Genomic DNA, 25,043 nt, shown 5'->3' on the forward strand with positions numbered 1-25,043 from the left:
AGGCAGTTGCAAAAATGTTGGTGAGAGTTGATAGAAGCTTGTGTGTGTGTGCTAAGTCATTCATGTCCCACTCTTTGGGACCCCATAAACTGTAGCCTGCAAGGCCTCTCTGTCCATGGGATTCTCCAGGCAAGAACATTAGAGTGGGTTGCCATGCCCTCCTTCAGGAGATCTTCCCAACCCAGGGATCAAACCTGTGTATCCTGTGGCTCCTGCACTGCAGGCAGATACTTTACCACTGAGCTACCAGGGAAGCCCCATAGCAGCTTGGCCTCAATTATCCACTAGTGTTTAGAAGGAAGGTTAAGTTACAACTCTTATGACTGAATAAGATATGGCTGAATTCATTTATTTAAGGAATAAGAAAGCGAAGGCTAAGGGATGACTGCCAGGTTTTGCTTTGCAACAGATGATGGATGAATGCAGACCAAGTAAGGTTTTTTCAATAATTTTATTTATTTACGTTATTTTAGCTATTTTCGGCTGTGCTGGGTCTTCGTTGCTGTGGGCGGGCTTTCTCCAGTTGCAGCAAGGGAGGGCTGCTCACTCATTGTGGAATGCAGATTTCTCATTGCAGTGGCTTCTCTTGTGGAACATGGGCTCTAAGGTGCACAGGCTTCAGCAGTTGCTATACCTGAGCTCAGTAGTTGCCACTCAAGGGCTGTAGAATGCAGGCTCAGTAGTTTCAGTGCATAGGCTTAGTCACTCCATGGCATGTCGGGATCTTCTGGACCAGGGAATCTAACCTGCGCCCCATGCATTGCAAAGTGGACTCTTAACCACTGGACTACCAGGGAAGACCCTAGGCCAAGTTTTTTTAAAATATTTATATGTTTTCTATCATTACATTTACTGATCATTGAGTAAATACTATGTTGACTGAAGTTGATTGAAATTTTTTAATTACTTTGAACCACTGTTACAAATCTAAATTTCTGAATAGCTAGACACTTAATCATTATGAACAATTATAAACAATTTATAGAGCCCTCACAATTATTTATGAGGATGTATTCTACTATTTAAAATCTTTTTTGACTATAAATGAACAGTGATTTTTTGAGATTTATAGCTTTCCTTGTGTCATGGATAATTTCTCTGTGCTGAGGTGTGAGCACACACATCATTTGAGCCTTTACTGAAGTAGAATATAAAGCCTGCCATCTTTCACTAGCAGGGGAACAGTGCATAAATCCTCTATTGCTAAACAAACATTACAGCTAATTATGATTTAAGTTTCATGTTGGCTGCAGTGTCATCTAAACATATGGTTAATAGTCTCATTTATTCTCTACTATAACTTCCTGAATAAACTTCCCAATTTGAAAATGTCCCAATTTTTTGACTGGTTTTTAAGAATTAATGCTTTCCTTTTATGTAATAAATTGAGAAATAGACATTTCATAATTTTTTTAAGTCTCAAGAAAGTTATTTTAGTTAATAAAATCTAATACATTTATTTTAAATATATCATAAGACATTTTTAAAATTTATTACGTGATTATAGTTTCCATAGCATACCATAGATTTATATTTCTGATTATGGCCAATTTTGTTTAAATAAGTAAGGAAAAATTACTTAAGTGGATAAGTCAGTCATCCTTATTTTGAATTCTCATTCTACATCTGATGTTCTATAAGAACAAGTTACTTGGCGTGATGAAGTGCTTTGTTCTATGCTTTTGAAACTATGGCAATGTTTGTAGTGTAATAAATAATCACTTTTAGTCCTTTGAGTTTAACATAACTTTTAGCAGCATCCCATACTGCAGGCCTTTTTACTGGAGAACAGTGAAGACAGAAAAATACTGAATCATAAAGATACCAAAAATAAGGCCAGGTGATATTTTAACATCAGAATCTGAGAAGATATTTTACCAAACATTTGGACAGGAAAGAGATAATAGATGGGACTCTGGTGATTGTACATCACAACCTGGAAAGAGGTGTCCCATAACTCAGTTCTTGGCAGGAGCAGAAGCAGGAATTGCTTTAGTAGTGGTGAATGTAAGAATTGAGCTGAGCAATGAAAGTGTGAGAAATGCCAAGTGAGATCCAGCCAGACTTGGATCTGGAAATCTGGCAAGTCACTATGTGTATGAGTCTTCCATAGAGCTGTAGTTCTGAGGAGGAAGATTAATAGGAAAGCACCGAAAAGAGTCAGGTCATAGACTAAGTACAAACCCTGATGGTGGTAAACTCAGACACAGAGAGAGGTGATACCCTCTAGGGAGACAGAAACCACACCAGGGAAACTTAAACAGGGAAAGAAAGAAAGAAAGTGAAGTCGTTCAGTTGTGTCCGACTCTTTGCGACCCCGTGGACCATAGCTTACCAGGCTCCTCTGTCCATGGGATTTTCCAGGCAAGAGTACTGGATTGGGTTGCCATTTCCTTCTCCAGGGGATCTTCCCAACCCAGGGATCGAACCCAGGTCTCCTGCATTGCAGGCAGACGCTTTACCATCTGAACCACCAGGGAATAAACAGGGAAAGTAGAATATAAAGAATTGTTAACTGATAAAAGTTAGTTACAAAAAGGATAAAAAACGGATATGAAAGATCCTGAAGTGGTAGCTACTTCAGGAAGATCTACTGAAGCTACTTCAGTGGAAGATCCAAAAGAGTAGCTACTACTTCCAGGCTGAGGGGAAAATGAAAGTGTTAGGCACTCAGTTGTATCCTACCCTTTGTGACCCCTTGGACCCGCCAGGATCCTCTGTCCCTGGGATTCTCCAGGCAAGAATACTGGAGTGAGTAGCCATTCCCTTCAGGGGAATCTTCCTGACCTGAGGATCAAACCCGAGTCTCCTGCACTGCAAGCAGGTTGTTTACCTGAGCTATCAGGGAAGCCCCAAGGGTAAGGGGGTGGACTGTAAAGGAAGCAAGGTCTTCCCCCGTTCTCCACTCCCAACAATACTTGGGTTCAGACATCTTTGAAGAGACTGTGGCAACCACAGGGCTACACAGCCTGCTGGTGGTACAACAGCAACAACAACAACGATAATAAATAACTTGCCAGAGTTTATGGGCAAGTGCTGGCCTATAGACACTGCCCATCATTACTGGAGGATGCAGGCTTGCTGGAGCTACTGAGAAGCAGCCTGTCATGGTCAGTGCTTGAGTGCAGACCTAAACAGCAGGGGAGAGAGTGGCCTGATGGCACAGCTTGGGATTCTTTATGGGCCTCCGGGCTCCCATGCTAAATAAGTAAATAATAGTGATGATGATAGTAAAGAAGAACCACAACCCAGAAGAGAAATGTCTTTCCATGACCATGGCCTTATTTGGGTCTCTCCTGGACCCTCTAAAGACTAAGTTTAACATTCTGGTACTGGCCAGGGGGAAATGTCCGTAGAGGTCTAACTGTAATGTCATAAAACAAGGCAAAGAGGAGTGAGTTTAGAGCTCAGAGACAGCAGAGAGATCCTTGGCACAGCTGATCTCTGAAAATGATGTATTCTAAGATCTTAAATAACATTTTAGTAATTCACTTAAATTTTCATTTAAATTCAAGGAGCTTTGAGCTCTAAATCAGAAGCAGAAAGCCTTAAGGAATAGAAGACGAGATATGTGGATGAGCAGCAAATTGAAAATTGCTGCTGAGATGAAACAAAAAAATTATTGAAAAGAAGCTAAAAATGCAATACTGTAATTAATTAAAATAAGCATTGATGTTATATACATACAACAGAATTTTCACTGTGTTAGGATAGCAAGGACAAAATGGAGAACAAATGTGAGAGGCAAATAGGGAGATGACTACAGAAGACATTAGTAAATTATAGATTTGACAGATAGAAATTATGTACTTCAAGAATTACAGGTGATTCTGAAGAAGAAAATTGATAAATTAGAACAGAAGTAAAAATCAAAAACAAAGTTGAAGAAATAGTACTGAATTAAAAAACAATTGTATTCTCAAACTGAAAGAGTTCACCATATTCCAGTAAATTAATTTTTTAAAAGACTCAAACTTGTATAAATTTCTAGCAAGATATCATATTATATAAATTATGAGAATATATCTAGGAATATCTATATATATATATACTAGATATATATATATATATAGTATATCTAGGAAGAAGAAAAAAAGGTTACTGGCAAGACACTTCAAATTGGGCCTGTCTGCAAAACTTAACTCTAAAAAAAAACCCTAGTATCATTTTTCCTCTAAATTCTTCCTGGCTTCCCCACATCTGGTTTGGTACTTTTTGTATACTCTCATAGGATTTTGCACTTCGCCTATTATATCATGCTTATTCCATTGTGTTATATTTATATATTCTTTCCCTTGATTAAACTGTAATATATGTCTCTAAACACTAAATGCTGTAAAAAGGAAATGATAAGGTAAAATGGCTTTGTCAGAAGTTCACTCTTTGAAACAAGAGGTGTTTGAAGAAAATCTATACCTAACTCCTCCTCACCACAAAGAGAGAAAATGCAGTTTCTTTCTTATTCAATAGCTTTATGGTTTCTGGACACTCATATATTTTAGTAAGTGCAGGAAGCAATTTTAGCATTATGTTCACCAGTGTTTCCCAAGCGACTCAGCTAGAACAGTACAAAGCATATAACAGACACATGATTAATATGTACTTAATGGAAGCATAGAAGCATTAGAATTAAAATTTAAAGATATTGCTTGTGAAATGGTATTAATTGTTGCTATTTTCATCTCCTCTGTAGGCTTGTAACTGCAGCTCAGTAGGCTCCTTGGATTTCCAGTGCGATCTAAACATGGGCCAGTGCAAGTGTCATCCAAAATTCTCTGGTGCAAAATGTACAGAGTGCACTCGAGGTCACTGGAACTACCCTCACTGCAGTCCCTGTGACTGCTTCCTGTCAGGGACTGATGACTCAACCTGTGATTTAGAGACTAAAAAATGCTCCTGCATCGATCAGACTGGGCAGTGTACTTGTAAGGTATGCGCTGCTGAAATTTAGGAAGGAAAAAAATACCTTACTCAGTTCTATGTGCATTGCTGTTTTAACTTCAGTTATTTATTCCTGCATCATTAAGCTGAAAAGAAGGACATACGAAAATTCATTGCCAGACGCAGAGACTTTTCCTGATATACAGATAAGCACTGCTTTTTAAGAACTTATTTTCAACCAGAACCCAATTTTTTTTTTCCCTAGCTCAAATGAATGATGTATTTTCGAAAGTAAAGTTTAGTTTCTCTTTACGTATTTACTTTTCTTAAACAAGAATAATCTGGAAGGGAAAAGAAGTCAGTTCTCTTAAGCATCACTAGAGAAAACCACAGCTAAATGATAAAGTTTATTTTTAAAAAAAATTACTCTTCAAATTAACCCACAATCACTGTACACTGAAAAATATGTTTACTGCTGTGGAAGTTCAGTAAAATTTCTTCAAGTATAAACACTGACATTACAAACAGTGACTGTATGCAAATTCCAGCCCTCATTAATACTGCTAAATGATGTAGAAAAACAGTTGATTAAAAATGATAAGAAGGATTTTTTCCCCCTAAGATATTTCTGGAAAATCAATCCCAGGATAAATGCAGTAAAGACTGGGTCAGAAGCATTAGTATATTTTCAAGAAAAGTCTATGCAAAGAGGGTCCAAGGAAACAGGAATGTGAAATCTGGAGGGGTTGTGAAGAGTCTTGAGAATTTAGGAAAATGGAAGCTTCTGCCATTAAAAGTCCTAGACAAAACAAAAAGTATGATGGTGCATTATTACATATTATGGTTATATATTATATTTAATACATGCTATATGTGTGTATATTCAGCATTCCAAAATAACTATATGAATCTATATTTTAACATCTTTCTTGCTTTTCACAACTTTGCATCACATCAAAGTCTGGGAATCAGTGGAATTTCATTTCACTTTCAAAATTCTAATGACTCTTTCATAATCCTCACAGTGGAATAGTAGGAAATGTGCTGCTTAAATGTAAAAGAAAATAATATGCAATATTCTTAATAATGTATGTAGTTATAAATAAAGTGTTTTTTTAGACCAATGACATGCTAACAAAGAGATTACCTACTCTGCTATTTGAGATGTGAATTTAATATTCAGTGTTCTTTTATTTATTTTTTGTTTCATTTTCTTTAAAACATTCTCCTGTTATTTATTCTTGAGTTTATTTCTCTCACAACTTCCCCATATGGACTCTGAAGAACTCTCCTCTTTCTTCAGGTGAATGTGGAAGGGATCCACTGTGACAGGTGCCGGCCTGGCAAATTCGGACTTGAGGCCAAGAACCCACTTGGCTGCAACAGCTGCTATTGCTTTGGCGCCACTACTCAGTGCTCTGAAGCAAAAGGACTGATCCGTACGTGGGTGAGTAAGGACCTGCTGAGCCATGTAATGGTATAACGTTAGTTCCTGCTGGTGTCTTTTAGCCAGGCATCAAGGGGCAGGAGGAAATGGCAAAACGTTTAAGTAACCTTTTCCCCTGTGCTCATTTAGAACTGGTAGAGGGGCCATGTGCCATTAGATGATTGGAGTAGACACCTTTTTTATTCTTTCTTTAAAAGTATTCATTTACTGTGGATAAGGAAATAGATGCCAAGTGAGCAAGGAAAACATTATAAGGGAAATGTTATGTCTGGGGATGGGAAGAAGCTGCCTTCTGCAGAGTGAGAGCATTAGAGCAAGAAAGTAGATGTGTGCTCATGTAGTGAAAATCTGAACTGGTTGCTCATTTATTCCAACCAGCCTTAGAGAATTGTCACTCGTTAGGATGGAAAAATGTTCATTTTTAACCTTAATTTTCCTTTAACCCTTCCTACTTTTCAACTCTGCTTTTTGTTAGTGTGAAAGACCAGTTGCACAGATGTTGTAGATTTCCCTAGGCAAACAAGTCCAAAGGGTTTATCGCCTCTCCTGTCTTCATTGCCCATGAGTTATGTTTCTCATGAGAACACTTCATCATATGGGGACAGGGCCACAGATAGACACACAGTCCTTTTAGAGGAGGCCTCCAAAGACTTACACTTAACACCCTGCTGTGTTTTTACCCCACACAGGTAACGCTGAAGCCTGAGCAGACCATCCTGCCACTGGTGGATGAGGCCCTGCAGCACACAACTACAAAAGGCATCATTTTTCAGCATCCGGAGATCGTTGCACACATGGATCTGGTGAGACAAGAGCTCCATTTGGAACCTTTTTATTGGAAACTTCCAGAACAATTTGAAGGAAAGAAGGTAAGGACAAGAATGTTGAAGTCACATGAGAGCAAAATGAAACATGTTTTTAGAATAAGGCTATTCGGAGATTTATCTAACTCATCATTTCTCATTTTATTTTGTCAGTTGATGGCCTATGGCGGTAAACTCAGGTACACCATCTATTTTGAGGCTAGGGAAGAGACAGGTTTCTCTACATACAACCCACAAGTTATCATTCGAGGTGGAACTCCTGCTCATGCAAGGATTATCATCAGGCATATGGCTGCTCCTCTGATTGGCCAATTGACTAGGCATGAAATTGAAATGACAGAGGTAAGGTGGTTAGGTGTTGGGTGCCATGTTGCCAATGCATTTGCACTGAGTTTCTTCACAGTGGTTTCTTTTCTCGTTAACAGAAAGAATGGAAATATTATGGTGATGATCCTCGAATCAGCAGAACTGTGACCCGTGAAGACTTCCTGGATGTACTATATGATATCCATTATATTCTTATCAAGGCTACATATGGAAATATCATGAGACAAAGCAGGTAAACTATAATAAATATCCAAGTTAGTTTCTTCTTCTCGAGTCTATAAGAAAGATCAGTGAGATGTCAGACAAGAAAGATTTAGAAGTTGGGTTGCTAGTGTGATGATAGAAGACTAGTCAAGAATGACATCCAGGTCACCTGGTGTGAGTTATCACCACCATTTCCCCAACAAGAGACACAGAACCAGAAGCAAGATTAAGGGGGCAGATATTGAACTGATCCTCAACATGGTGAATTTCAGATGCTAAGCAAAAATTCAGGAGAAGATGTCCTGCAAGGTAGAGAGAGTTTGCTGCTGGGCTATAAATATGTTGTGAGATTGCTGAGAAAGTGTCCTCCTTCAACCCTCAGGGGAACTGGGCAGGGCCAAGTTGGTCCTGTCTCTTCCAACCATATGCATTACACACTCCAGTGTGTAATACGATATAGCCATCTTCCCTCTGCCACTCGCACCTGTTCACTCCAATGTGTAATATGATATAGCCATCTTCCCTCTGCCTTATGATGTGAAAAGACTGGGGATCACATTTAATAAGAAAGTACACAGAAGAAGAGCAAAAATGACTGTCATGAAAGCCAAAGGATGAGAATACTATAAAGGTGTGGGTATGGTCTTTTAATGACCCAAAGAGGACAATTAAAATGAAGCTCTTTGAAAGTTAGAATCACCAGTAACAATTACAATACCAGTTTTAGTGAAGTTCTAGGGCAGTAAGAGCCTCAAAGTTTTGAGGAATGAATGGGACACAATGAATCTAATATTATGAGTGGAGACTATTGTTTTCTGTGAATAAAATTGTAAAAGGGAAGAAAGAGGTAATGTCAAAGGTCAAGGGCTGATTGTTTAATCTGAGAGACAAGTAAGCATGTTTATATACCATGGGACAGGGGAGGGGGAAGAATTAGCAGCAAGATATACATAAAAATGATAGAATAAAGAGAAAATAAATAATGGAGAAGTTGTGGTACTTCAACATCGTGAGTACACGTTTACTTGAGGTCATGTGCCTCAAGTATAACGAAAACTTATCTAATGAGATAGAATGAGGAACTGTACAGATGTAGCTAAATGTTTACTGTGGAGGCAGAAAGTTGAGATTATACACATAGTCTCAGTTTCTCTGGCGTGTTAGTGTCTCTATTATAAGAATATGAAATCAATAGATGTTTAAAAATAATCTTATGTAACAAAATAGTAGATCAGTGCAGGAAAGCAAGAGAAAATTATGAACCCTCTCATTGACAAATCAATGAATCTAAAAATACCATGTTTCAAATGTTTCCATTATTAAGCATGTGGCAGAAAATCCTTTCTTTATTGCAGAAGATCCATATTGCTCTTTTGATTATACCAGAAGTAGAGACCAAATCAAGGACCAAAATTCACTTTCAAGTCTGTATTGCTTTGATTTCTTTTTCATATTTCTTATTTCTGACAGGAGATTCTTTTTTTTAATCGTAGATCTTTGTTGGTTATCTATTGATATTTTAAATATAAAAATGTGTATATGTCAATCCCAAGCAGGAGATTCTTTCCATGAAATAATTTTAAAAAGCATGAACCAAAATATCTTGTCAATTATATTGTTAATTATTTTAGAATATCAAATATAAATTAGGTGACAGAAGCCAAACAGGTTCACATGTCGTAGAAGAAAGCAAGTAACCTTGTGAGTGTGCAAATGTTATTTTGAAAATTGTTCCCTGCTTTAGTAAAAAAAAGTTTGCCAGCACACAGAATATTTTGTTAGTAGATCTGTTAGAAATGATGTTGTCCTGCATTTTTCATAATGCTTTTTTCACCTCTCACACTGATCCCACCTTTCTGCACCTTAAGACTGCTTTTTCCCATAAGTCCCTTTCTCTTATCACTTTATTTCATATACCTCACTAGATAATATCCTTTGGCTTAGGATTTCCTTTTTAAAAAACACTAAAATAAGTAAATACTTCACTTTTTCTAGAGTCAATAAAAACTAGAGTGAACACCTAGTAACGATAAAAACAAATAAACAGTGGATCAGCACTTGATTTTGTAAGACAAAGAATTTTGACAAAGATCAGAAATATGTTTGAGTCTTCCTCTCAACATAGTTAAGACAGAACCCCACTTCTTTATTCAGTTACAAATTTAGAAAGTCTCAGAAGCAAAGAGTTTTTTATACATGTGGTTTGAGATTCCAACTTTGTACATGTTAACGCTGAAATTTCCTTTTTTCTTTGCTTTTGTACTCTCCTACAAAAATTTATTTGAAGATCTTAACAACTTTGTTTTTTAGTATTCATTTACATAGAAGTCTGAATTTGGCTAATTCCCTGATTCAGGCAAAACAGTCAGTCTCTCATTCCCCAGGGGAAAAAAAAGATAACGTGTTGCAGAAATGTCTATTGCTAACACCATTCAGGTTCCATTTGATTTTTAAATACTCACTAGTCTGTTGTGTGTGTGTATGTGCCAGAGAAGGGAAGATGATGCTAGTAACTCCTCAGGTTATAGAATACCGTGAGATAACAGCAGAGATGATTTCTCAACAAACACCAGGTTACCTTCTTACTCCAGAGAATGCAGAGTCCTCCTTAAAGGAGGGGAGTGGCTTATTTACATATCACAAATGCTGTGCATCTACAAGAAGAGGAGAATGAAATCTGAATTTTAACTGAACATGTGTTTCATAAAGGCTGGCTGGTCTTCAGATCCCAGATTACAATAGGAGTCAAATCAGAATGTGCATTCATAATTCAGTACCAATAAAACCTACCTATGCTTGTTATAAAGTTTATGATTCAAGTTCCTTAAGCTTTTAGAGGTGCCTTTTATTGAAGCAAAACTATTCATTGTCTCATTTAAAAGTTTATTTGCAGAACATTTCATGTTACCAGTTAGTCAGTCATGAAATAGTCTGAGTTTATGGACTGCATATATTTTTAATGTATAATTTCAAATTACTGCAAAAGGTATCAGTATTTTCACTGTGAATAATTTTTTTCAATTACAAGGACCTTTCCACCAATAGGAAATGTGGATTAAGTTAGTTGAAGGAAAGACTACTTTGAGAGGTTCTTTATCTTCAGAAAGAGATCAATATTACTGTAATATGCTCAAGCATTGTTTTCTAGGTGGTTTTCTAAAGTTCTTGAAAGAATGTTCAGAGATTCAAGAGCAAGAAATTGGGACCAGTTGCAAAGTAAAAGCAATTTCACTAGTAATGACAGGAGATTTGCCAACAGAGAATGACCTTGAGTTGTCTCTTTGAAAGAATGAAAATATCTAATTAATTGGCCATGTCTACCTGAAGCCACTCACATTTTTAGAAGCGGAGGGAAAACTCTTTATAATAACTTCTCAACAGGACATCAGACATCTAATTTCCCAAACACTTTATGATTTATGTGAATATTTTGCTAATGTGGAATCTCACCCTTTGAGGAAGCAAAAATGCAGGAGTAAGATGTGGAACATGGAGCCCCTAAAATTTAGCAGCTCCAAAACAATAGAATGAGTTTGTGGTTGTTAACAAAACCTTGGGAAGACCCTTCTTGCAGGATTGAGTATTTGCTAGGTAAGCTTAATTTACTGGTACTGCCATCTAAGTATTTGCTCACTGTTTCCAGGATTTCTGAAATCTCAATGGAGGTAGCTGAACCAGGACGCATCACAGCAGTGACTCCTCCAGCTCACTTGATAGAAAAATGTGATTGTCCCCCAGGCTATTCTGGCTTGTCCTGTGAGGTAAGCTGGCTCCAACTAACCTGCTTAAGCCCGACTTACTTAACCAGTTGAATGGAAATACTCCCAGGACCACCTTTAATGCAATCGGTTTTACTTTCAAGCATACCTTCAACCTACTTTATTTGACCTTCCACTCATAGTATGTGATTGCAGTAAGAAGAAGATGATGTTATTGTTTGCTAGAAGTAGGACTCATGACTCAAGGGAAATATTTAATAAAAATTAAAAGATTTGTAAAAATATGAAACGGGAAATAATGTTTTCTTAAGGCCCACTTACTGCATCTGATCTGTTTTCTTGGCACTTTTTTATGAACAGTTAGAGACATTGAAACTTCAGTGATTATGAGATAAGATTAATTGGGATTTGAGAGAATTTGTGAGATTGTTTTAAAATACAGTATGTCAGAACTTAGGCAATAAATATCAGACTTTTCCCTTTAATATAGGCTTCTCAAAAGGACATATAACTGGCACTGTTCCAGCAGTGCCACTCTCCTTCAGTCATTATATTTTTAAAACTGCATTTGTTACTTTCTGAGGTATTCCTTTGACTATCTTCAGAACTGGTGAATTTTCTAGATCTTTACTTTGTGGTGGTGGTTTAGCTGCTAAGTCGTGTTCAACTCTGCCAATGGACTATAGCCCACCAGGCTCCTCTGTCCATGAGATTTCCCAGGCAAGAATACTGGAGTGGGCTGCCATGTCCTCTCCAGAGGGTCTTCCTGACTCAGAGATGGAACCTGGCTCTCCTGCATTGTAGGCCAATTCTTTACCAACTGAACCAATTTAACTGTTAAAAATATTAAATCTTAATAGTGCTGTACTAAGTCACTTCCATGAAATTAAAAGACTCTTGCTCCTTGGAAGAAAAGCTATCACCAACCTAGACAACATTTTAAAAAGCAGAGACATTACTTTGCCAACAAAGGTCCATCTAGTCAAAGCTACAGTTTTTCCAGTAGTCGTGTATGGATGCGAGAGTTGGACTACAAAGAAAGCTGAGTGCTGAAGAATTGATGCTTTTGAACTGTGGTACTGGAGAAGACTCTTGAGAGTCCCTTGGACTGCAAGGAGATGCAACCAGTCAATCCTAAAGGAAATCAGTTCTGAATATTCATTAGAAGGACTGATGCTGAAGCTGAAACTCCAGTACTTTGGCCACCTGATGCAAAGAACTGACTCCTTGGAAAAGACTCTGATGCTGGGAAAGATTGAAGGCAGGAGGAGAAGGGGATGACAGAGGATGAGATGGCTGGATGGTAGCACCAACTTGATGGACATGAGTTTGAGGAAGCTCTTGGAGTTGGTGAAGGACAGGGAAGTCTGGCACACTGTGACTGAACTGAAGTCACTTCAGTCACGTCCAACTCTTTGCAACCCTATAAACCAATCTAAGAAGAAAGAATTTGTGCTGTAGAGCTGGAGCAAGCCATGGAGGCCCCTCCCAGGCCAGCCAGTTGCTGCACTGAGGGGTCTGAGGGAGAGGGACCGAGTGTGCAGGCAGTTACTAGGGTCTTGGGGATTTACCAGCTGAAGCCAAAGCAGGTTTATAAGCTGCACAAGGCTAAACTGTAGCCTGCCAGGCTCCTCTGTTCATGGAATTCTCCAGGCAAGAACACTGTAGTGGGTTGCCATCTCCTTCTCCAGGGGGATCTTCCCGACCAAGGAATCAAACTCGGGTCTCCTGGGTACTCCTGCATTGCAGGCAGATTCAGGGTATGATCTAGGGAAAGGTGAAATTGTTGACAACCTGGCCTGGGTTTGAATCTCTACTTCATTGTATACTAAGACTGAGGTCTTGTGCAGCTTATAAACCTGCTTTGGCTTCAGCTGGTAAATCCCTAAGACCCTGAGTAACTGCCACCACACCCGGTCCCTCTCCTTCAGACCCCTCAGTGCAGCAACTGGCTGGCCCAGGAAGGGCCTCCACAGCTTGCTCCAGCTCTACAGCACAAATTCTTTCCTCTTAGATTGGTTGATGGCCCCCCCACACACCAGTTAGATATTTTTAACATCTCTCGCATCTACTGCCCAAGAATCACAGAAAGACTAAATGAACTAGAACTTAAGCACTTATCACAGTGCCTGGTGGAGTCATTATTAGTTAATGTGGTTAATGGTATTATTACTGGAATAAATAGTTATACATCTGTGTATTTATTTATAAATATAGTGGACCCTTGAACAACTTAGAACTGCCTGGATCCACTTATGTATGAATTTTTTCAGTAAATATACAGTGGGCCCTCCACCAGTTTCCATTCCATGGATCCAACCAACTGCAATCAAAAATTCCATCTGTGGTTGCTTAAATCCACTAATGCTGAATCCATGGATATGAGAGAGCCGAGTCAGATTTCAGGATCAATGGAGACTCCTGGAACTAATCTCCTGGCAGATAATGAGGAAGGACTATAATTTTGTATAGCTTTTGTAAATAGGATTTGAGAAGTTCTATTAAGTATGGTTTGCAAGGCAGGTGAAATACAACTTTAAAACAATGAACATGACTCTCCTGAGAGGTGGCATGGTATGATGAAAATAGAAAGGCATTTGGTTTGGGTGAATCCTGCCTAACTCCTCCAGATGAACAGGGCATTTGCTTTTTGTTATTGGACTTTGGGTTTTTTTTTTTAACTTGTACAATCATCATGTGGATTAATGTAAATGAAAATATAAATATAAAATCTCCATTGTAAATTGAAGTGCCATTCAACTTAGCTATCATCATATGAATTTCACATAGTCATAAAACCATTTCATAAGAATAACTGTAAATATCTGTGAAATATTTTTGGAATAAATTTTTAGCTCTGTGACTGCTCTGAATGGCAATATTTATTTGAATGAACAAATAATCCATCTCCTTATTGTCATAACTTCTTCATACACATGTATACTTTTGCACATACACCAGTAACTATATCCCTGGAATAGCAAATGGCAACCTGCTCCAGTATTCTTTCCTGGAAAAAACCATGGACAGAGGAGCCTGCTGGGCTACAGACCATAGGGTCACAAATAGTTAGACGCAACTGAGTGACTTAGCACAATAAGTATGTATATTGTACTTAAAATCACAACCCAATATGTGTGAAATATCCATATGTACACACAGTGGAGATGTGAAAAAATGAGAGAGTAAAAAAGGCACATACAGAATATGCTACCTTTACAATGAGCATGAAAAAAGATAAAAGAAAGAATTTGAGATTTTTCTAGACAAAAGGTGGAATTTTATTTATCCCAAGGAATGTTGGCCTGCACTGCTGTCTCACTGTGTGACCTTGGTCAATCCCTTAATTGCTATCGGCCTTAGTTATTATATAGTTAGCCAATCTATAAAATTACAGGTTGGGTTTTGTAGTTCCAACATTCTCTGGTTCTATGATATTATTTTTCTATACAACATATTGAGTAAGTAATCAAGATTGACCTTTAGATATCTCGAAAAGAAACTCACTACAGCTATGTTTTCTGCATTTATTTAAAAGAATACTCTTCCCTTATAAAGAAAAATATTAGCAAAGAAGCAAATGATTTTAATGCAATCTACTTTCACACACACACACATGCACACACCTTCCATTCCAGATTTTAAATGTTAAAACTCATCTTATTATAATCAACAAGCTTTTAAATAGTATATTCTAAAATGTACTTTCCTATTAATTGTAGTAAATTTCCATCATTATATGAAAATATAAATTAGCACAAATAAAGCAAATATTATATGAAAAAAATCAAGAAAAACTAGACATACATACAAACTATGATCTGCATTGGTGGCTTCACCTATGTCCTGTGAATTTCACTTAAACTCCTATGGACAGACAATAATTAAAGTAATATCTTTAGTGGCAAGATTAGAGAATAAAGACCAATCTCTTATAATAAGGTACCTGAGGTTTTCTCCACAACCCATTGCCTCTAATCCATTATGCATCTTGTTTATAATTCATCTTGATTCTAAAGTGTAATTACTCAGGCATAAAATCTCATCATCAAAGCAAGAACTAAGGACAGGTTTAAAATAATACATCCCATTCTAGTAACATATGCTTTGGGTCGTGAATACACAAAGCAATTCCTTTACAATATTTTCACCAAATGTAAGGTATTCTAGAGACATATGCATTTACAAGCTACTCATTTCATGTTTTTATACAGAAATGTGGTTGCAAATAAACAAAATTAAGTGTTAGTTACCATACAGCCAGTTGTGAGGACCTAGCATTGTCTATTACCTGTAGGATTATAATACTATAGCCCTGTTCATTGAAAATGTCAGTTCTAGAAATGATTACTTTTTATAATTTATCATTAGAAGTAGAGACTGGGTTACCTTTAGATAGATATCAAATAAAAAACACAATTTCCTTATCACTTTTGCTGTTGTGGGAGCCATTTAGATTACCATACTTTACCTAAGCTGCTCCTCACTATTACCTCAGTTAACATTGTTTTCTCAACTGACCTAATCTCAGGTTAGGGTGTATGCAGAAACTGAAACTATTCGTTGTTGAATATGTGGTTCTCTGCAATAAGACCATGGAAATCAGATATTCACAGATAATCTCTTGGTGATGTTTTGTTCATTTAATCATCTTTCCCCTTCCACCATGTTTTAATAGTGCTTCTGACTCATGGCTAAATGGTTAGTATATACTGGATCACCTCTCACAAACTGTCAGGTGACTGCCAAAAATACGTTTTTTAAATACTCAATGTATACCTATTACCAGCTCATAACACTCAAAAGACAAAATAGTAAGACAGACTTTTTTTCTTATACATGCATGCTTCTGGGGATGTCCTTTACCATTTTCATTGTACATGGAAGACCCAAAGACTCTTCATATTCATTAAATATTAAGGAACATGGTAGGGTAAGTGGCATACGTTGTAAGTGTGTTTCTCAATGCAGTAAAGAACAATCACCATTGGCTTTTTTTTTTTTTTTTTAGTATATTCTCAATGACTAAAAAGTTATCTGGAATAGAAACAACTCATTGATTTATTAAAAATCAAGCACTGCACACACACATCATCTCATTTAATCCTCACAGCAACCCTGTTAAAACACACACACACAACTGACCATTTATTGAGAGCTTACTGTATCCTTCACAACGTTATGTGCATTCCCTAATATACTGACACCAACATTGAGTGTATTGTGATTCTCATTTTATGGGTGAGGAAATGAAAGCCCAGGCAGGTTAGGAAACCTGCCTTTTATCACACAGTTAGAAGACAGTGAACAGCTATTTAAACCTGGCTCAAAAAACCTAGATACATGAATGTGTGCATGCACGCTAAGTCACTTCAGTCATGTCCAACTTTTTGTGACTCTATGGACTATAGAGTCCATAGGCTAGGCTTCTCTGTCCATTGGATTCTCCAGACAAGAATACTGGAGTAGGTTGTCAGGTCCTTCTCCAGGGGATCTTCCCAACCCAAGGATCAAACCAACGTCTCTTATGTCTGCTGCATTGGCAGGCAGGTTCTTTACCACTAGTGCCACCTGGGAAGCCCCAGATACATTACTAGTCAGCCACTAAGTTCTGCAACACCCTTACATTCCAGGTGAGGAAACTTCAGTCCATAGTATTTAAAATCTGTACAAGTCATCTGTAGTAAGTGGTAGAACAGGAAATAAACCCAGGATTGTCTGATTGTAAAACCCATGTAAAGATACGAGAGAGTGTTTTTTACTAGCAACAGCAGAAGTGTCTATTTTTATTAAACTCTGAGGAGGACAGAGGGGTGTTGTGTAACCTCACACCTGGAGCATGTTGGCTTTCTACTTCCTTTGTCTCACATTCCCTTTTCTCCTCCCTCCCACATTTTTGTACAGTTCAGTTCTAACATTTTGATGGAATACCATATTATGAAGACAAACATGGAAGGAGAGCAGAAGAAAATTGAGCTCTGAATAATTTCTGCACAAGAGAAGAAGAGAATTTGGGAAAAGTTTGAGTTAAGAAAAAAAGGGATAAGATTAGGACCATGTTTATTTACTTGCCTTTCAATAATTTTTTAATTTTGTTCCAGAATGGATTTTTAAACAGGACTTTAAAAAGTAGCTATTATCTTTCCTCTTTTGTTCTCAACTCAAACATAATGATTCTCATGAATTTTGCCCTAGTTGACTGAGAAGAAAAACATCTGATTTTAAAAAGCGTCCTCGGCAATGTGAAAAACAGATTAAAAAAGTACAAATAAGATCCACAAGAGTAGGAGATTAAAGAGGAATAAATGCATTTACATTCCTTTACAAAGTGTTTTAAATTTCTCTTGTATTGTGGAGTAGTCTTTTTTTTTTTTTTTTTGCTAACTCTTAGAAATTTGATCTGTAAAGACACACAATTAATCTGGAGTGTTAGAACTGTAGAAACTTCAGAAAACAACTGAGTTAATACATATGCTCATTTGTGGGATGAGGAAACCACATCTCAATGACACCAAGTGATTTGCCTGTATCCCTCAGGCAAAACAAACTTGGAAAATCAAGGTTTCTATATTCATTGATGTCACAGTGCCAGAGTCTGTATGCCCTTCAAAGACACACATTTCCAGCAGAGAGCGAGGAACGTGCCAGTAATTCTCAATCCTGGCTGCTTATTAGACCCTCCTGTGAGTTTTACAACCAACACTGGCCCAGCTTTCCACCAATTACATGAGAATCTCTGGGGGCAGAGCCAGGTATCAGTATTTAAAGCTCCTCAGACGATTCTGTGTGCAGCCAGGGTTGAGAATCACAGAGACAGGCCTAGAAGCTTCCACATAGAGCTTGAGTTGAAGCCCAGACTTGTACTCCCCCTGGAGTGCTTTTCTACTTTGTCCTGCTCTTTCCAGAGAAGAGCCATAGCAATAAGAGAAATTGGGTATATTACAGTAAATTTCACCTGCCAGGGCTCCTTTAGATTTCAGTCCATAACATTGAATTGCATATGACTCCTCAATGAAAATGACCATCTCTTAATGTTATTCTTCTTGTAAGACCTGTTTTAAACTTCTGTTTGATTTAAAAAATAGAGCTAGGAACTCTAAGTTTGTGTGATCTTTAAAGACACCCCCCCAAGAAAATATACCAGTAAAATAACAGTAAGTATATGGGTATCCAAGGATGAAATCTATACCAAAAAAATCCAATTTTATTCTACAGTCAGCATGCACCAGAGTTGGAACAACCTACGCTGTGTAACCTTTTTAAATACACCTTAGATTGTTGCCTCAATTATGCTTAAATGAATTCCTGAGCCATAATTTCCAGACCTTACTTGGTAACAATAGCAAAAACGAACCTTGATTTTGAATAATATGAATAAACTTATTCAAGTATCTGATTCTCCCACTATAAGATAAATAGGACTCCAAATATTTTGAATACTGTTCCTGGTTCTATCAGCTTGCTCACATCCAGGACATTATTATATCTCATTAGAATTTCCTACAGGCCAAGATAAAAGCAGAGAGAATCTTAAGTGCTTAATTGAAGTACTCTCACATTATCCAAATCAAAACAAACAAGAGAGTGCAGATGATAGATCGTTTTCTTTTTCTAAGGAACCTCTGCCTACTCCACCCTGGTTTGGTTCTTTTGATCCAGAACCAAAAGAATGCAAAGGCATAAAGAAGTTCTTAATTTAATATTTTCCCCTGCTTATTCAGCAGTCACTTCTCTCATCAGTGGGAGCAAGGTATCCTGTGGGAAAAAGTTGACATGGATAACATCCCTTCATAATCTTTAGTGGAATCTGAAAAACTAGCTCCTACCTCTTACTCATAAATCAACAATGGCTGATAAATGCAGCAGCTTTGCATAATAAGAGATCTGAGCCCAAAACACAGGACTGTTCTCATTTCCTCTTCAGAGCGATGGGCTTTCTTCCAAGGAGCCAGTGATGTTTCTTGATAAATTTACATAATACACCCGAATGAAGATGGAAGCCTTGATTTTGCATATGTCAGCTTTGTTAGCAGTTTCCTGTTTGCCCTCAGATTTTTATTGCAAGATGAAAAAAACTACATCAAGAAAAGATACATTTTATTGGTGGCCTGATATTCCCAAGACATGTAAAGCTCTTATTATTTTGAATTTCTTACTTTTATAGTCTTTAAATTATACCTATATAAATAATGCAACTGCAATACTTTTTATTATTTAATTTTTTTGCTGAGTCTCATTGGACATTTGCTAGCTACCCATCAAGCACAGTAGAGACAGCTTTTAGGTTGTCAAGGACACTGGGATTCTCTCTTTAGGCCATATGACAATTTTATTTAAAAACAAACTTCTTCCTCAAGAAAAAAGACTATGTGAAGTTTGCTCAGGCTGAGTGGTATTTGCAAATGACAACTTTCCTTTGCTAACATCTGATAACACAGATGCTGCCTGTATACTTGATGGACCAGGCAGAAATACACATTAGAAATCAAAAGTGACATTCACTGTTTGTAAGTGGTGTTGCCTTTCCCACTGATGAGATGAAAAATATCTTTCTTTTTTACTAGTGAAGAACCCAAGTTTTGCTAAAGAAAGCTTTCCAAGTTGGCTCTCCTAATTGGCCCCTTTTTCTTTCAGACATGCACGCCAGGATTTTATCGACTGCGTTCTGAGCCGGGTGGCCGAACCCCTGGAGCAACCCTGGGAACCTGTGTTCCTTGTCAGTGTCATGGACATAGCAACCTGTGTGACCCTGAAACCTCCATATGCCAGGTATTCACCTGAGCCTTTCTTGAATAAAGCCCATGTTCTCATTTCTCCTTACACATATTGATAAACTGAGTGCAGAGATCAGCTAACCTGCAGGGAACTTAATTGTATACATATATGTGTGAGTGTGTGTGTGTAAGAAATATTTGAAGAAAAGACATCGTGCTGCTGCTGCTAAGTCACCTCAGTCGTGTCCGACTCTGTGCAACCCCATGGACTGCTATGCATTTTAAAAAATAATTTAAAAATTATAACTGGAAAAATCACTGCTCATATCAAGAAATAGTATATTAATACCAACAGCATCTTAGACAAGTACCAGAATCGGAGAAGGCAATGGCACCCCACTCCAGTACTCCTGTCTGGAAAATCCCATGGACGGAGGAGCCTGGTAGGCTGCAGTCCATGGGGTCGTGAAGAGTCAGACACGACTGAACGACTTCACTTTCACTTTTCACTTTCATACATTGGAAAAGGAAATGGCAACCCACTCCAGTGTTCTTGCCTGGAGAATCCCAGGGACGGGGGAGCCTGGTGGGCTGCCTGCCGTCTATGGGGTCGCACAGAGTCAGACACGACTGAAGCGACTTAGCAGCAGCAGAATCACAAGGGGGTTTTTTTCTGATTATAATTAAAAATAAACTCTTTGTAAGAAATTAATTATAGAAAAGTATTAAGGAAAAAAGTCATCAAAAATTCAAGATAGATATTTAATATTTTATGTGTTTCCCACCAATTTTATGTATTTGCTTATAAAGAAGATTTATATGATACCATAGGTGTAGTTTTATGTCCTGAATTTTTTTTAAAAATGTATATATCATGAGCATATTATGTTGCTAGTCTTTACAATCTTTATACTCTTTGATTTGATATCCCATAATTTAACTTTTTAAAGAATTTTTAATTGCTCTTTTTTTAATTTTTTTATTTTTGTGATATTCCTGCTAAAACCCCATTTTCTCATCCCTGGAGCAATCAGGACTGTGGAGAAATTCAAGTTTTACATGTCACCACTTGGGGCCCCCAAAATCTAATCCCACACAGCTCTGGGTATCTCTGCTGAATTCCTTCACCACCTCTTCTAGTCTTCTGAAACCCCCATGGAGCCTTGTGGAACTCATGACCAGAAATCAGCAAAATCCCTACATAATCTCCCTCTTCCCTTGATTTCCTCTTCATTTGCTCAAAGTGAAACGCGATTTCCCAACACATTGCTCCCCAGCCATGCTCTCAAGTGAAAGCCACTGTTTTTTCTCACACTCTTCATTCCCCTGAGCCTGAAGGTGGGGCCACTTTCATATCACCCTTTTCTCTTCTGTAACAACCCCCAGCTTTGAATCTCACGTCTCCATTCATTTGCCCACTGTACCTGCTTGTTGAAGCCACATTCTAACCCTCAGGTCACCTACCACATTCCTGGAAGATTTTTCATTTGCATCATTGCCATTCACTGTAGCACCACTTCTGTCATAATTCCTACTGATTCTGATGCCCATAAAATGAACTCCTCCACACCCTTAACTTTAGTGTCTTGTCCTCACTCCACGAGCCTTTCCGAGAGCTTGTCATTATCAGGAACTGAGAGCTTCTATAGTCTCAAGGTAAACCATCCTCTCCTTTGACTGGAAATGGCTACCCATTCCATTATCCTGCCCTGGAAAATTCCGTGGACTATGTAGTCCATGGAGTTGCAAAGAGTTGAACATGACTGAGCGACTTCACTTTTCATTTCTTAATACTTCAGTGTCAACATTTTTAGTCTCATCATTGACATTCACATCTTTTAACGTTCCTTGTGACTCCCATGCCCTCACTTTCTAACCAGCTTAATATCCATGTGGAGAAGGCAATGGCACCCCACTCCAGTACTCTTGCCTGGAAAGTCCCATGGATGGAGGAGCCTGATGAGCTGCAGTCCATGGGGTTGCTGGGAGTCGGACACGACTGAGCGACTTCACTTTCACTTTTCACTTTCCTGCATTGGAGAAGGAAATGGCAACCCACTCCAGTATTCTTGCCTGGAGAATTCCAGGGATGGGGGAGCCTGGTGGGCTGCTGTCTATGGGGTCACACAGAGTCGAACACGACTGAAGTGACTTAACATAATATCCATGAGCCTTCTTTATTATCGCTGCTTTGTAATGTTCATTTTTCTTATTACTACTCATTTACTGACCTGAACAGTTAGTGTTCAGGTCTTCATTGTATTTGATTTATTAGCAGTGTTTGCTGCTCTGAGTCACCCATTCCTCTTGAAGCTTTTGTTCAGTTTAATTTTCTGGACATGGTATTCTCGGGATTTTCTTGGTAAAGTCTGCTCTTTGATAGTTTTCTTTTCTGTTTTCTCCTCATTACCTGAAATCAATACATTGATATTCCTAGGACTGAATCCTTGGAGCAATTTGCTTCTCTAACAATATTCATTCTCATGGTGATCTCCCCCAGGCAATGACTTTCAATATCTATACTGAGATTGCATAGTATTTACCATTATTTCTATGATTACATTTTAGATCCAACTTTTTAATCTTTCCAGAATTTATTATAATTGGGGAGATAATTTTTCTTCAAATATGTTACTTTAAAGAAATATTTACTTAATAATATTTCCTTTTCTCCTTGACACATCATGGTGTCTGAATATATACTTATTTCTTTTACTTGTGTTAAGATATGTTTTAAAGAGCATCTATTCTTTTCTCCTTACATTTTAGTTCCTATTATAATGCCCTGATTACCTTCATTTTATGGTAAATTATAAATTCTAGTAAAGCAAGGCTGTTTGCTACACTTCTTTTTCTAATTTTCTTAGCTTATTGTACTTATATATTCTTTCAAATGACATTTTGATTCACTATTTCCTCTCTTCCCCAAAAAATAGCACTAGAATTTTTATTTGAAGTGTATTAAGCGGTTCATAAACAATCATCGTCTTTACACTATTGAATTATCCTCCCTAAACCTTAAGAATATGATACTCTTTACTTTCAAACATTTTATGCTTCATAGTTTTTTTAGTATTACCTATATGGGCTATGCATTTCTTATGTTAAAATTATTGCCACGTATCTTACATTTTCTTATTAATGGTAAGCATTATATTTTTTATTTCAATGTATTTATTAACTGGTCATTACTGGTAAATATTGACAAAATAGATTTTTTACATGTTTTTTAACATTCAACTACTTTCTTTCTAGCTCTAGACATTTCTTAGTTGATTCAGTTATTTTTATATTTACAATATTTTCAAAAAACTATATATGTGTCTTCCTTGCCAGAGCTATCTCTCATATAATACTTTCATAGTTTTGCTTTAAGTCTCAAAAAATGTTATATAGAAGGGTGGTCAGCTTCCTATCTTATTCATGATTTTAATAAGAATGACTCATCTTTTATCACAAAGTACAATTCTGGCGATTAGTTTAACGTAAATATTTTTCATCCTATTAAGACAACTTTTTATTCCTGACTTCTTAAAGACTGTCTTCTTTCAATCAAGACAGAATATGGAAATTTATAATATGCTTATTTGTGAGGACTGGAGCGGAGGTGTAGATACTAACCATCCTTGAATTCTTGAAATAATTGTCATTTGGTTTAAGGGTAATGTTTTTTCCCAACTTTCTGGCCAGTAAAATTCAACAGATAATTTCAGAGGTGGTTAACATACATTCTTAAGTGAGAATTAAATGCATTTTTCTTTCTTATGCTATCTTCACTGTAAATTATAATAGTAATGTCACTCCATATGATGCTGGGAAAAATTGAGGGCAGGAGGAGAAGGTGGGCGGCAGAGGATAAGATAGTTGGCTAGCTTCACTGACTCAATGGACATGAGTTTGAGCAAACTCCAGAAGATGGTCAAGGACAAGGAAGCCTGATGTCCTGCAGTTTGCAGGATCACCAAGAATCAGACACAACTTAGCAACTGAACAACAATGAATAATTTAGAAGTCCTCATAAAAGATACAGTTTAATTTCATTTTTATTTCAGATAAAAGTTGTTGTATTTATACCGTCTGTACTCTTTTGACCAACTGATTATTATAACCACTTTTGGGCCAACAATTCTTACTGTAAGCTCCATTTTCTGAGATATCCCTATGTGAAATAAAAATAAATACATAAATGCATCAGACATACACAGCTAGTATAAATTATTGTGGTCTGAATTTTTATATTTTCCATCAGGGAGCTTACAACTTTTGAGGTTAGGCAACTTTGCTCATCTTTGAAACACTTCATGAGACAAATAGGAAATAACTATGATTACTCCAATGCTATATCTGAAGCAACTGAAGCATACAGATTTCTTTACTATTTTTACTGTGTTTCCCAGTTAAATATCATATCCACTACACAATGCAATACCCTCTATGTTGGCATGGTGGTTATAAACATGACTCTGTGGTCGGACTGCCTTGATTCAAATTCTGGCTTCATCCATTATGGGCTGTGTAAGCTTAGTCAACTTATTTAACCTCAATGGCGTCTTAATTTCCTCATTTATAAAATGAAGATAATAATAGTACTGAATCATAGAGTTTTTCTATGGATTCAATGAAATGCTAGGTAAAAGGCTTAGAACATTACTTGGCACATGATAAGCTCTATAGTAGAAGTTATGGCTATGATGATTAATGATAATAAAGATGTTAATTACCATACATATTATCCACCATTTATAGTCTAAGAACCAGATGATAATTAATCAAAAATTATTGTAAAAAGCATTGCTATATCTAATGCTGTGCCAGATTTTCTCTTATCTTGTTTTTTCTTTTCCTTTATTCCTTTCTTCAGAAATAAAGAGTAGAAAAATACTGTAGAAAATTTCACAAGCTAAACATTTCACCTGTAAAATAAAAC

General features: G+C 37.2%; 1 protein-coding gene across 1 annotated transcript in view; it reads left to right on the forward strand.

The window, feature by feature from the left end:
• LAMA2 (laminin subunit alpha 2) overlaps positions 1–25,043 on the forward strand; it is a 699,730-nt gene that overhangs the window by 464,349 nt on the left and 210,338 nt on the right. The window contains exons 23-29 of the mRNA XM_002690220.6: positions 4,694–4,930; positions 6,185–6,328; positions 7,018–7,197; positions 7,306–7,494; positions 7,578–7,711; positions 11,327–11,444; positions 20,037–20,171. Coding sequence (XP_002690266.2) covers positions 4,694–4,930; positions 6,185–6,328; positions 7,018–7,197; positions 7,306–7,494; positions 7,578–7,711; positions 11,327–11,444; positions 20,037–20,171 — 1,137 coding nt within the window. The remainder of the gene's footprint in view (positions 1–4,693; positions 4,931–6,184; positions 6,329–7,017; positions 7,198–7,305; positions 7,495–7,577; positions 7,712–11,326; positions 11,445–20,036; positions 20,172–25,043) is intronic.

Source organism: Bos taurus, chromosome 9 (genome assembly GCF_002263795.3).
Source record: "Bos taurus isolate L1 Dominette 01449 registration number 42190680 breed Hereford chromosome 9, ARS-UCD2.0, whole genome shotgun sequence".
In the NCBI taxonomy this organism is placed as follows: domain Eukaryota; kingdom Metazoa; phylum Chordata; class Mammalia; order Artiodactyla; family Bovidae; genus Bos; species Bos taurus.